Consider the following 12,261-nt stretch of genomic DNA (forward strand, 5'->3'; position numbering starts at 1 on the left):
TTTGTGGTTTCAATCCTCTTTTTCTGAAATCATCCTCTGTGCTCTCCAAGGCAATATTGCTTTTCCTCTCGTGTTTTTTAACTGGGAGCGTTCCAGAGCTCTGCTCAGATGATGAAGGCGGTGGGGGTGGGCTGCGTTGCTGTCTTGGCTTTATTAAATCGTGTTTTATGCACTTACAGATAACTGAAGACAGTGCACCTACTGCAGATGCGGTGTGGCTCTTGGGACTCGGATACCCTGGAGCCTCCAAAAGCAGCAGCGTGGCTGCGGGAGCGATGGCTGCGACTGCATGAGCCCCCCGGTAATGGGGCTGCTTGCCCAGCTGGGGCGATGCCCATGGGCACCGTGAGCAGCCCCGGTGCTGCCAGGCAGGTCTTGCTGCTGCTCATACGTGCCGTTACGTTGCTGTCATAATTGCTCGATAAACAGATCTGAAATTGTTTTCTAAAGAGCGTGACAGCATGATACCAGTTACACTGTTTATTGAAACTGCCTGTAAACGGAACGTCGCTGATCCATCCTTCCTCTCTTCTAGGTAAGAAAAGAACGGGAGTTAAGTTTCGTGTCGGGGTTCTGGTCTCGTCACGGCGTGAATCTCCCACCAGGCAGACGGTAGATGATTCCATGAACGGAGAAGCAGGGCTGGGGGGCTGAGATCTGCGCGGGGCCGTAACATCGACCTTTCCTGCTGGCGTAGCGCTGCAGCACAGCAGCGCCGGTGCCCTGTTCTCCCAGTTCCTCCACGTCCTGGTGCTGGCACGTTGGTGGCCACAAAGGCAGCAGCAGCGAAGCCTCCTGGCTGCTTGGGTCTGCTCGCTTTACAAGTGACGGTGGCAAGGAAAAGGGGGCCGAGCCCAGCATCGCTGCGTCGGCGCCAAGGGAGCTCTGTCCCAAGCCTTGAGGAGGTTTATGGTTTAAACTCTGCCTCGCTCCGGCCAACCTCGGTTGTCTCCGCATGCTGTGGCATGTGCCACGGGTCTGTGCCAGCACAAGAGCCATGGCCAGGGCAGTGGCTGGTCCTCCAGCACTGGTTTTTTTCAGGAGAAAAAAGGCTTTTGTGGTTTTTGGTAGTTCCTTGATATTCTCCTGACTCTGGCAGCCTGTCTGCAGACACAGGTGTGGTTAAAGATACACCATTAATCTAAATAAGCTAAAAGTAAGGAATGTAAAAAGTAAGAGTTGTTACTTAGGTAAGCTTTAAAACTAAATAGTCAATAATTATCTATTTTATTGGTCTGGTAGGTGATGTCAGGATTAGTTACAGGGGAGCTTCGAGGTCTCAAGAGTAAAACCCTATTAATGTTGGAATTTCACACAGAGCAAATGTAAATTGGTGTTTTTTTTCTCTGTGGTATTTCTCTGCTAAATAGTAGATTTTCTCTCACAGACCGTCTGCTGTTGGGGTCCAGCTCTGCCGTGCGCTGGAACATCCTGGCTCCGCGGTGGAGCTGGCTGCGGACAGAGGGGACTGTCCGAATCAGCCAAGACGCCGCTGCCCACGGCGCTGCAGAAGCAGCAGCAGGTATTTGCAAAGGTGCTGGAAGCTGGTTTGCACGCTGGTGTGACGGAGCACAGCTAATCCCCACGGCTTGCAGCCATCTCCCTTGCTCCATTTGAAACCTAGGAGCAGAGCTTATCCAGAGGCTTACAGTTACTAAACCTGTGCTGGGGCAGAGGAGAGACGCTTTACCTGTGTGCTACAAACCCCTCGCATTAGCTCTGTGTACACGCATCCGTTAACGAATTACTATGGAAGGGCCATTGGGCTGTGCTGTCCGGGTGAGTACACACAAGCTCAAACGCTCAGGTGGGTCCTGGCCATCGCTCAGGGCTGCAGCCGCCCTGGGGAAGGTGCAGGTCGCGCCGCAGCCCAGGCGCAGGTGGAAAGGCAGTTTCCACCAAAGCTGCAAACCGACTTGACTGCTCTGTCCTGGCCCCTCCTGTCAGCCAGCTGCTGCTGCACATCAGGAGAGTTTTATCTACACAGTGCTTTGAGATAAACGTTTTATGGATGCAAAGGTTTATTATATTTAGTGAATAAAGCTGGTAACGAAAAATCAGTACTTTCCATGAGGGAGAGGGAAAACTTTCCACAAACTTCAATGAAAACTCCATTATTATTTTTTTTTCCACAAAAAACAGACACTTCACAAAATTAATTTTTCAAAATATAAGTTAAGCATAAAATTTGTGACTAGCCCCACTTGTGAGTGCTAACGCTGCTCTCTATGGTACCCGCGGCTGTCTGTTAAGGAATGGAAAGCACAGCTTATGTCAAAATTCTTGAAATAATTTTTTTTTTCCCTTTTAACACCTAAATTTAGATCCCACTTTGGTGCCCAATGGCACTGACCTCTCGCACAGCGCGTAGGCTGAGGCTGGGGAGCAATGCAGGCTGGCGGTGGGACGAGGGGCAGCGGCTGGAGAGTGCCTGGTGCCAGCAGCGCCCAGCGGTGCGACAGTGGAGGAGAAAGCCCTTTTTGTTATACAGTGTTTATTAAGTAGATTCAGTCTTATATATGATATACAGATTCAAAAGAAAAAAAAAAAAAGGATTCCACATACTTATGAAATCAGTGCATTTAGCAAGTAATACCATGGAGATAACAGCTTGATTAACAGCTCATTGGTCTTTGTTAAGTGAGGGGAACAGGGAGTTGGCCTGTGCTAATCATTCCACAAACAGAACAGAATTAAGTTGCATCACATATATAATAGACACACATTCTAAGAATTAAAATATTAAGCCACATTTACTGGAAAAATCCACAGTATATAACACAAATAACTCTTATCAAGCTCGTTGAGGAGGAAGTGCTCATCTGCTTAAGAGCCACGTTAAGTTGCATAGGTGCCTATCTGCAAAAATATCATTTCAAAATGAATCAATTAAGCAATAAAGTGTCACCTTAAAAGCTGGATTAAGTGCCATATGCTTTCTATCTGAACCCTCGGGAAAGCACCGACTTCCCAAAGAGCCGTCTTCTGCTCCATCGCGGAGCCCCCCACCCCCCGAGGGAACCCGCTCCCACCCTCCATCTGAAACCAGCGGGTGGCCTGGGTGGTTTCACCAGGTTTGGTAAAGGATGTTTCCAGTTACGCTGCTGAGTGGCTCCCCGCCCCCCCCCCCCCCCCCGTCCGGCTTCCTCACAAGCCCCCTTGGCTCGAGTGCTCTTCCGCGGCGTTTGAACCCTACGCTGAGCTTGGCAGCTTCCACCCTCCTGCCTCGGTGGGAGGAGGAAGATGGTGGAACAGCAGCACAGTACGACTCTGCCTGTTCGACTTCTGGCTTCGGTTAACTGAGCGCCAGATCAGCTCTCGATCTGAACTGCAGCCAGTCCATAAATCGACTACTGGAAAAAAAAAATACAATAGCTTGTGCAAAACCCAAAATTGCTTACAGGGCATTTCAATTTTGTGGGGTCTTCCTTAGGGTAGGTGCGTGTGTCAGTGGGTGAGTGAAGCTGTGGCTTGGTTAAGCAGACGAACTGGGTGAGGTGCATCTTCCTCTTCAACAGCAGGTCTTGCAGAACACACAGGGGCCGGGAGTTCTGTACATGTAAACAGTACACTTTCACTGAGTCCAAAATTAGGAGCAAAAATACAAAGGTTCACATTGGTCTTAGGTAGATACAGGCGAAGAACTGAGCTGTACAGCTCCGAAACAACCAAACAAAAGTTTCTAAAGCACCACTAAATTATATAAAAATCAGACCATGGACGGATTGTAGTTGGTATTCTGGTGAAATACTATGCTACCTTGTAAAAAGTTTTACAAAAAATTACAAATCAAAAGTATATTAACCCTCTGAGTTCAAAGCAGCATTTTTTTTCATGAACTGGTACTAAATCCGACGGCCACTCGTGGGAGGGAAATGGCCCTTTGGATCGGGGAGGTACAAGTTACGTCTGCTCACAATCCCGGGAACGCTCTCCCATGTAGAAACACCGTCATGGGAACTGCACATCCAGGGCAGGATGGTTGTGTTTAAAATAAAATAAAATTAAATTTAAAAAAAAAATAATCTATTTTCTCGACCAGTGATTAGCTTTTCTTAAACAAAACCAAGAACATCCAGACCATTTGCTAACCCAGCATTCTCCTTCCACCTCTCAGAATATCTGGTAAGCCGGTGTATTCTGCTCCTGCTCATTCCTTCTCGTTGAGAACCCGGACTAGCGATTCCTGACCCCGTCCTGCCTAGTGAGAGCGCAGGAATGTGGCTGTGAAACAGTCCTGGAGCACAGAAGAGCCGCCACTGAGCATGGATCAGCTGAAGAGCACTGAGATGTCTGTGGAGCTCGCTCCAAAGAAACTATAAAGCTGCGGCTCACCAAAAAAAAAAAAAAAAAACAAAACCAAAAAAACAGAAAGGAAAAAAAAAAGAAAGAAAGAAAAAAAAAGATCCCTGACAGAAATTCGTAGTCAATCCCATTTGTTTCATAACTTGTCACAGATGTGGCTGTCACCGGGGCTTTGGAAATCTGAGTCTGTACCATTCAGCTGCCAGTTATGAACATCAGTTGTTAGGACAGGGTAGACCTTCCTATGCAACCATGAGCCTCATCTGTTTTCTACAGCAGTTTAACAAAGTGTAAGAGCTACTAAACTTCAATACATGCTAAGACAAGTTCAAAGGTGATCTGGTAACGACAGCTAAAACTTGTATAAATAAAACTTTAAACAAACTGTAGCTGATGGTGATCTGTCCGTAAGCCCCTGGGTAACCTCTTTTTCAGTAAACTGGATGGCAAACTTATGGCTAAATGTTCTCGATGGCCTCTGACGGGGAGGGAGGCACCAACTCGGGTGGGATAACGCGCAGAGAGAGAATCCCGGGACAGCGATTGTCTCTGCCTCTCCTTCCTTAACGTTAAGACTTTCACAAATGGCTGCGGTTACATATTTTTGTCAAAGGTTTCTTACTTCATGGTATTCACACAAAAATAAATATTTACATAAATTCCAAGTATGGGAGGATGCAGTGGACAAACCAAGCAGGCTTGTGAAGTGCTGGGGAAAGCGTGAGGCTGAGCCCTGGCAGGGGCTGGGGCCCCCATCGCTCCTGCCTGAGGCGCTCGGCACCAGCGCGCCTGAGGCGGCCGCAATGCTCCCGCTTCCAGCATCGCCTCGGGTCTAACAGGCCACCCTCCCTGCACAGGCACCCTGACTGCCCAAACGGCCAGGGCTTAGGTCCCTTTTCTCCAAATGCTACGGAAAGTTTAAGGTTTGGGGAAAACAGTCAATGCAACGGTTAATCCCTTCTGCTGCCGGGCCAGGCGAGCCTGTCCTCAGGAGCCGGTGGCTGTTCCTGTACTAAGAGCAGGGCAGAGGTCCTGCTCCTCTTCCAGTGTGTGGGGAGTATAACCAGGGATGAAGGCTACTGAGCAAACTGCCTGCGGCCGCTCCTGGCTGGGACTGGCCGCTGCCACCTGCAACATCTCCAACCCGAGCAGCGGCACCAGCTCCTGTGGAGGACCAGCCTCTGCCCGCCAGCTCCCTGCGGCCGGCAAAGAAAAAAGCTGGCTCCGGAGAGAGAAGGGATCTGCCTTCCCTATGAGCATACAGGGGTTTACACTTATCGAGCATCTATCTGACGGCGAGGCCTCCTGCCCGGGTTGGGGGGCTGCGCTGGCGCAGGGGTGCGAGGAGGAGCTGGCATCCCTGGCAGCCAGCTCTGCTGCCCTGCACGGCTCCGCAGCGCGTTGCATTGCTTGGCTCGGCTCGGCTCGGCTCGGCTCGGCTCGGCTCGGCTCGGCAGCTCTGTGCCTGAGCGAAGTCCCTGGGTTTAGCAGCACTGGTAGTAGGTATTGCACTGAGCAAAATGAAGTGCATTATTGGGGGTGGGGGGGTGGTAACGGGGCAGAATGGTCATCGGACTACGGTTTTTCCACACTTTGGGAATTGTGGGCTTGTTCCAGGACTGTGAGCAGGGAGAGGGGAGGATCCTGGGCCCCGGAGAGGACTTGTCAGTTCTGCTGCTGAATGTGGCCTGTCTCTGTCTTCTGCAGGAGGGTGAGCAGCTCGCCGCACTGAGCTCGCTCTTCAGGCAGAGACCGGCATTAGCCTTTATTACACCCGTGCAGTTCCTAAAGGGTTTTATTGTCCCGGTGCTAGCCCAGGGCTGGTCTCCCACGGCCTGGAGCACCCAGCCGGGCGCAGGGGGTGGGAGCGAGCTGCCGCCCAGCACCAGGACCCCAGCGGATCCGCTGGATCTGCCAGGTTGGTTCCAGCCTCCTCGGCATGATCCATGCGTCTGTGACACTCACTGTCCCCCAGGACCAGCTCAGCCAGTCCTGGAAGAAGCCCACAATGGAGTGTGAGGTAGAGTACAGATGGTGAGCGCAAGACAGTGTTTCTCAGGTATTTCCTTCCTTCCTTCCTTCTCTTATCTGCAATGACTTAAATGAGTGTGAGACGTCCTTCTAGCCGGAGGTCTGCTGAGCTTGCCGAGTCTCTGCAGGAGATTTAGACCCCACTGCTGCTACAGGACCGCTTAGAGCAAAGGTCTAAGCAGGATGCTTGCTTGCTCCGTTGTTCAGCTGCCACCTACACTTACTGGAGGCTGAGCAGCCTCGAAGTCTAGGGCTGGATGGCAAACTTGCTCCCTTTGGGACAAGGGCTCCCCAGAGAAACAGGCAGAGGTGCCTGGAAATTAGTAGTGTAGTGATATGGAATGTGTTATTTCACAGGAACAAATTCCTTCTGATCAGACAGACAAAAAAACTGGCAATCTGTACAAACTCAAAAGAATCCATTTTCAGAAAAATAAATTACTAAGGGGAGAGGAGGGTCCATTTCTCAATAAATATGTGATTCAGCTCACCTAAGACTTGGAAATTATCCGGGGACGGGAATCTAACATTTGGGTCCACAAAGGTCATTCTAAATACATCTGCAGCCCCAAACCTCCCCAGGCTCCCTTCTGCCCTTGAAAGTCCCACATCCTTCCAAGCCGCAGATTTGGCTTCTGGTCGGCCGGACGCACAGGTGTTGGTACGGTTCAAAAACATGTCCTTGTGCCTGAAGTCCCAGGTGCTTGGAGTGTAAAAGAAAACAGGTCTTTTGGATTCCACCTTCTAAAACTACATGTACCCGCCACTTCATGGGAGGACGATGGCGGTCCTGAGCAGGACACCGCTGGGAGCCTCTTTCTAGCAGGTATAAATTGTCTTCTCGACAGAGGAGCGATGCAGACACAGGGAGTCAGTTCTGCTGTAAAATGAGGTTTTCCAGTTCGTCTGCAGATCGAAGCAGAAACGCCGCCGACTCTCGGTAGCCAGCGATGAGCTGCCGCACCGCACTGATCTCCGTGGGGCTGAGCTGGGCAGCCTGCATTCCCCTGCTGGTGCTGTTGGAGGGGGCCGTGCTGGAGGCCCCACCTTTCATGCTGAGATCGGTCGGACCTGCCAAGGAAAAGCAAGAGGGAAGCTCAGGCTGAGCAGCCATGCCCGTGTCTGTCCTGCCCTGATGAGATCCCAGCGGGAGCCAGTGCTCCGGGACCCCCGCACTAGCAGGAAGGTCCCCGCAACCGTGGTGCCCCAGACAAGGTGAGAAGCCCCAGCTCCTGCCGCAGCCAGCGCAGGTGGGCAGCACAGGCAGCTAGCACAAGCAAGCCACTGCCTCTACCACAGCCACACGGAAAGAGCCTTCAGAGTGCATGTGAAAAAAATCCCATCGTGCAGCCTGTCCCATCCACTCTGCAAAGGGAGAGTCTGCAGCCGCGCTCTGCTAGGAGCTAAACTAGTGCCTGGGGGATACCTGCCACATCAGTCATCTTCCAGGGTCTGGTTTTTCCTCTGCATATGGTGAGTAACATCCCACACGGGGTGTTTCCCTGCTTTAGTGCTGGGTAACAACGTGTCTGTGCCCAGCACATGCGGGGCCAGGCTGTGCTGCATGGCGAGGAGACCTGCCCTGCCTGGGCGCCTGCACACCACTCCGGCCACCAACACAGTTACAAGCTCTGCCTTAGGTATCGGGTTTGGGTGGGAGGCTAGATGGGCTTACTGGGCTGCACATTGCTGGGGCTCAGTCCATAAATGAACTAAGTTCTGCTAAATCTATTATCTGCCGGATGGGCAGGGATAATTTCTTCTCCTAAGTTCACCTCTGCTGCACCTCTATCACATGCAATTTTTTGGACATGTATGTGCGCCCATCTTCTGCAGAACAGGACACATGGCTGCTCCCAGCTCACAAAACCCTGTGATCTTAAACCTGCAAAAAATCATCAAATTATCAAGTTCTCTGAGACCCAGGAAACAAACTCTGCCAGCCACAGCTCTGGCCATCCGCAGGTACTGGTGCACAACCATACGCATGTGTGCGCAGCCCAGTCTGGGTGGCTGCGCGTGGAAGACTTTGGCAGGAGAGCTGGTACACAGCCTGAGGAGTGACACAGCCAGGTAAAGGTAGGGGAAAAACCCATTTAGCCTCATGCTGGACTAAGTATGAGAAGCCAAACAAGGTGCAAGAACCACACGATCAACTACAAATGAAGACAGATGAGGAAAGATGTTTACTAGAGATATGACACTAGTTAGGGAGAGGAGTCAGGCGAGGCTGCAGCCTGGGGTAAGGAGAAAGAGAAGACACTGAATTAATCCCCTGGCTGTGAGCTGGAGTGCTGCTGGCTGATGGAGCAGTTGGTGATGCTGGAGAAAGGCTTCAGGAGGGCTGAGCTCCTGCTGGGTGGCCTGACACAGCCGAGGGACACCAGGGACGCTGAGCAGGGACCCAGTGCTACAGCAGATTGCAAACAAGGATGAGAGAGTTCTGCAGCCCACCGAGATCAGGTGGGTCCCGCTGCGGACCAGGGCAGGGAGGGGAGCCCACACCCCAGGGTGGGAAGGGACTCGTCCAAGAAATGCAATGCTGGAGCAGCAAATGCTGCAGCAGCAAATGCTGCAGCAGGAGTAGTACTGGCAGAGGACTTACATGCTGCGAAGGGGAGGAGGAGGAGGAGGCTCTCATGCGAAAGCAATTTCACTGGACAGAAAGGGCAGCAGTAAATGGAGCCTGTTTCCCAGCTCACCAAAGGGGAAGGAGCTGGCAGTGGGGAGTGGGTTTGAGCAAGAATCGACTTAGGTGGGGGATGGAGGGTGAAGATTCTTCTGAGCAGCGAACCCCGGCAGGCTTTCTGCTCGCAGAGGGAGGAGGAGGTGCAGAAGCCAGCACTATGGCAGCATGCTCTTGCCTCTAAAGGACTGGGCAAGTGCTCGGGCAAAGGGCAAAAAATAATAGCAAAGCAGAGGTTTAAAAATCTATTAGAAAGGAGCAAGGTGCTGCTGTGTGCTGCCGCTGTGTGCTACACCCAGGGCCCGTCTGCTTCTCCTGGGCCAGGCGCTCGCTGGGGCTGCTCCAAGACGTTGCTGCATGTTTGCTGTCTCATGTCAAGGAGCCAGTGCTTGCAGCTGGGCTGGGTGAAAGGAGGGTCCCTTGCAGCATGGGGGGCCGGGGGGGCCTGTGATGCTCTGGGGAGGAACCATTGCTGCCTCCGCCATGGCTGCAAGGATTAGGTCTCAGCAGCTGGAGGCCAGGGTGGTATCTTTATTCAGGGTTAAGAAGCATTAGGAAGGGATGATAAGAGTTAATCCCAGACAGGCATCTCTCAGGGCTCCGGAAATCACATCCCTCCAAATCCTCACTCCCTCAGGGTAGGCAGGGGCAGGGCAGGAGCCCAGAGCACGCTGGGGCTGCTTTGCCCCATCCCACTCCTCTCTAGCCTGGGCACCAGAGAGTCCCCAGGTACCGCAGGACCTCACCACAGGCCCTGCTTGGCCCCAGGCTACTCAGCTCTGATCACTCCTCCTAACTCGGCAGACCCCTCAGAGGGCATGCCTGCACTCTCCTTCTGCTCGCCTGCACTCTCCTTCTGCTCTCCTGCCCTGCAGCATCGCTCCCATTTTCCCAAGGGCTTTTCCCACGGGGGCTCTCCCGGGTACTGGTGCAGAGCCCCCAGCTGCGCCAGCCCCGGCCCCGTCTCCAAGAGCAGCCGATGCAGGCTGGGGAAGGAACAGCTCATACCGGCAACAAGATCAGGGCAGTGATAGCCGACCGCTCCTGTTAATAATTAATAGCTGGTACAGATTCTCTTTTTTTTTTTAAGTGACACTCATTCCCTCCACCAGTGGCACCTAGACCGTCCTTCCAAGTTCAGTTCAACGATCAACCGCCCGCTGATGAGGCAAGCCGAGGAGCCGGGCAGAGGCCTCCATGGGCTGCAGAAGTGCAGCTTTCCGAGCGGCTCTGTGGGAGGTGCTGCCATGACCGGCCTTGGCACAACCCGCAGGAGCAGCCCCTGCCCCCCCGCCAGCGACCAGCTCAGCGCAGGGTGCCGGGAGCCCATGGTGCACGGCCCAGGCGTGGGGCGGAGGCGATGGCTGGGTGGGCTCCCTGTGCTGCCGTGGGCCCCGGTGCAGCGTGCGGCCGCTTACCGTTACTGTGGTTGCCTGTCTGCAGGGAGGCGGGCGGCTGCAGGCTGCCCCCCAGGGACCCGTAGCCACGGTAGCTGTAGTTCAGGCTTCCATTGATGTAGACCGGGTCTTGGGAGTAAGATGAAGCTGGCAGTGAATAAGAGGAGTGGGTGATGGCTGTGGAGTCTCTGGAGTGCTGCTTGTCTAGAGCGATGGGTTCGTCCTGCGCAGGGGAAACACAGACTTACTCCAGTGAGGAGCCTGGTTGTCCTCTGCGGCCACTGGGAGGGACGGCACGGGGATGCCAGGCCTCCCATGGCTGCAGCGTGGCCAGTCCAAACCAGTGTCCCCATCCCCGCTGGCCTGAGTCTCAGGATGTACCATAGGCCCTGTTCTTCAGCCCTCTGACCTTTAGAAGCGCTTTTAAAAATGCTTTGTCAAATTGCTCAGAAACACCTCTCCTTTTCCCCACCCCACATTAGTGTGCTGTTGGCTCCATCCCTTGCCCGCCTCCAGCCCTACCAGCAAGCACCATACCTGGGAGGTCTGGTAGATCTCCAGCCGCATCCTCTTGGCTGCTTTCCGCGTTTCGCTCTCGCAGGCGGCGGCCAGGATGTTCTCCGCCATGGCCGAGGTCAGGTGCGGCGGTGTGGGCCTGGTCTGCAAAGACACAAGCAGAGAAGACACTCAGAGACCTGCTGCCCTTGGAGCAGTAGCGAGCAGCAGGGCTGTGGGGCAGCTGCTCACCATCTCCATCCCGTTCTTCTTCATGCGGCGGCAGGATTTGAGGTAGGTGCGGATGCGCTTGCGCGCCCGCTCCTGGAACTCGGGAAATTGCCGGCTGCAGGACTCGATGATGGCCTGGATCTTCTCCTTGGGCTGCTTGGAGATGGGAACCATCCGGTCCAGGTTCTCATCCACAAAAAGGCGCACAAACATCTGCAAAGGAGAAGACAGACCGTGGGACCACCACGACGGGCAGCAGGTGGGCTAACCCTCTCTGCAGAGCCCTCCTTACATTGAAGGCCTTTAGCCTCTCTGGATCCATTCCCTCCGAATCATTTATCTTATCGTTGTCTTCATGGTCATCGTGGTCATCGTCATCTTCATCGGCCGTGGGGGCCCTGCCAACAGTCAGGTCCTCGGGGCAGCCACTGACCTCTGTCTTGATGGAGTCATAGCTGCCAGAGCTGTATGGAGGGGACTGAGAAGAGATGGGGGTTATCACATGCAGCCCTTGTCTGCCCACCCCTGCCCAGGGTCAACAAGGAAAAAGCCCTTGCTCCTTGGCCCACTGTTTCTGTCCCCTTCCCTGACATCCTCCTGCAACTCAGGGAGATGAACTCACAAGTCGGGCTCCCTCGAAGCCCAGCTCCTGCCTGCTTGGGGTAGGGGGACACACGGTGGCCTCAGGGAACCTGTGGTGGCCCAAAGTGCTGGCAGTGTGGCTCTGGCTGCTGGGGGCCGTGGGTCTGCCTGATCCTGCAGGAAATGCTGCTCGGACCCTGCAGGAACGGGCTCCTTCTTGCACGGTGGCAGTGGCACAGCTGGTCAGGGCGGAGGCGAGCCTGCTGCAGAGCCCCAGCTCCGGGGCAGGTGCGGTGTGGGGATGCCCCGGCTCTCCCAAACCATCCCTCCCTCTCTCCTTCCCTTTGCCAACTGCTTGCTCGGCACTCCAGCCAGTTTCTGCTGAGCAGCAGCAGCCCCAAGCCTGGAGCGTGGCCAGGCACAGCTGCTCTGCCGCAGCAGCGGCGTGCGAGCACAGCACTCGTCCCTCCTTCCACCCCTACATGGGAAGGGCCCCCAGCCCTGCCGTCCCTGCTCCGTGCCTTCCTGGTGCAG

At 54.0% G+C, this 12,261-nt stretch overlaps 1 protein-coding gene across 6 annotated transcripts in view; it reads right to left on the minus strand.

Annotated features, from left to right (window-relative positions):
• Positions 1 to 4,015: 4,015 nt before the first annotated feature.
• NOL4L (nucleolar protein 4 like) overlaps positions 4,016 to 12,261 on the minus strand; it is a 63,897-nt gene continuing 55,651 nt past the window's right edge. For all 6 annotated transcript variants that reach the window (XM_080404394.1, XM_080404398.1, XM_080404397.1 and 3 more), the window contains 5 exons: positions 11,438 to 11,623; positions 11,167 to 11,358; positions 10,957 to 11,079; positions 10,441 to 10,642; positions 4,016 to 7,407 (listed from right to left, as the gene is read on the minus strand). In XM_080404394.1, coding sequence (XP_080260520.1) covers positions 7,208 to 7,407; positions 10,441 to 10,642; positions 10,957 to 11,079; positions 11,167 to 11,358; positions 11,438 to 11,623 — 903 coding nt within the window. In that variant the 3' untranslated portion in view covers positions 4,016 to 7,207. The remainder of the gene's footprint in view (positions 7,408 to 10,440; positions 10,643 to 10,956; positions 11,080 to 11,166; positions 11,359 to 11,437; positions 11,624 to 12,261) is intronic.

The sequence above is a fragment of the Falco punctatus genome (genome assembly GCF_963210335.1).
Source record: "Falco punctatus genome assembly, chromosome: 10".
Classification (NCBI taxonomy): domain Eukaryota; kingdom Metazoa; phylum Chordata; class Aves; order Falconiformes; family Falconidae; genus Falco; species Falco punctatus.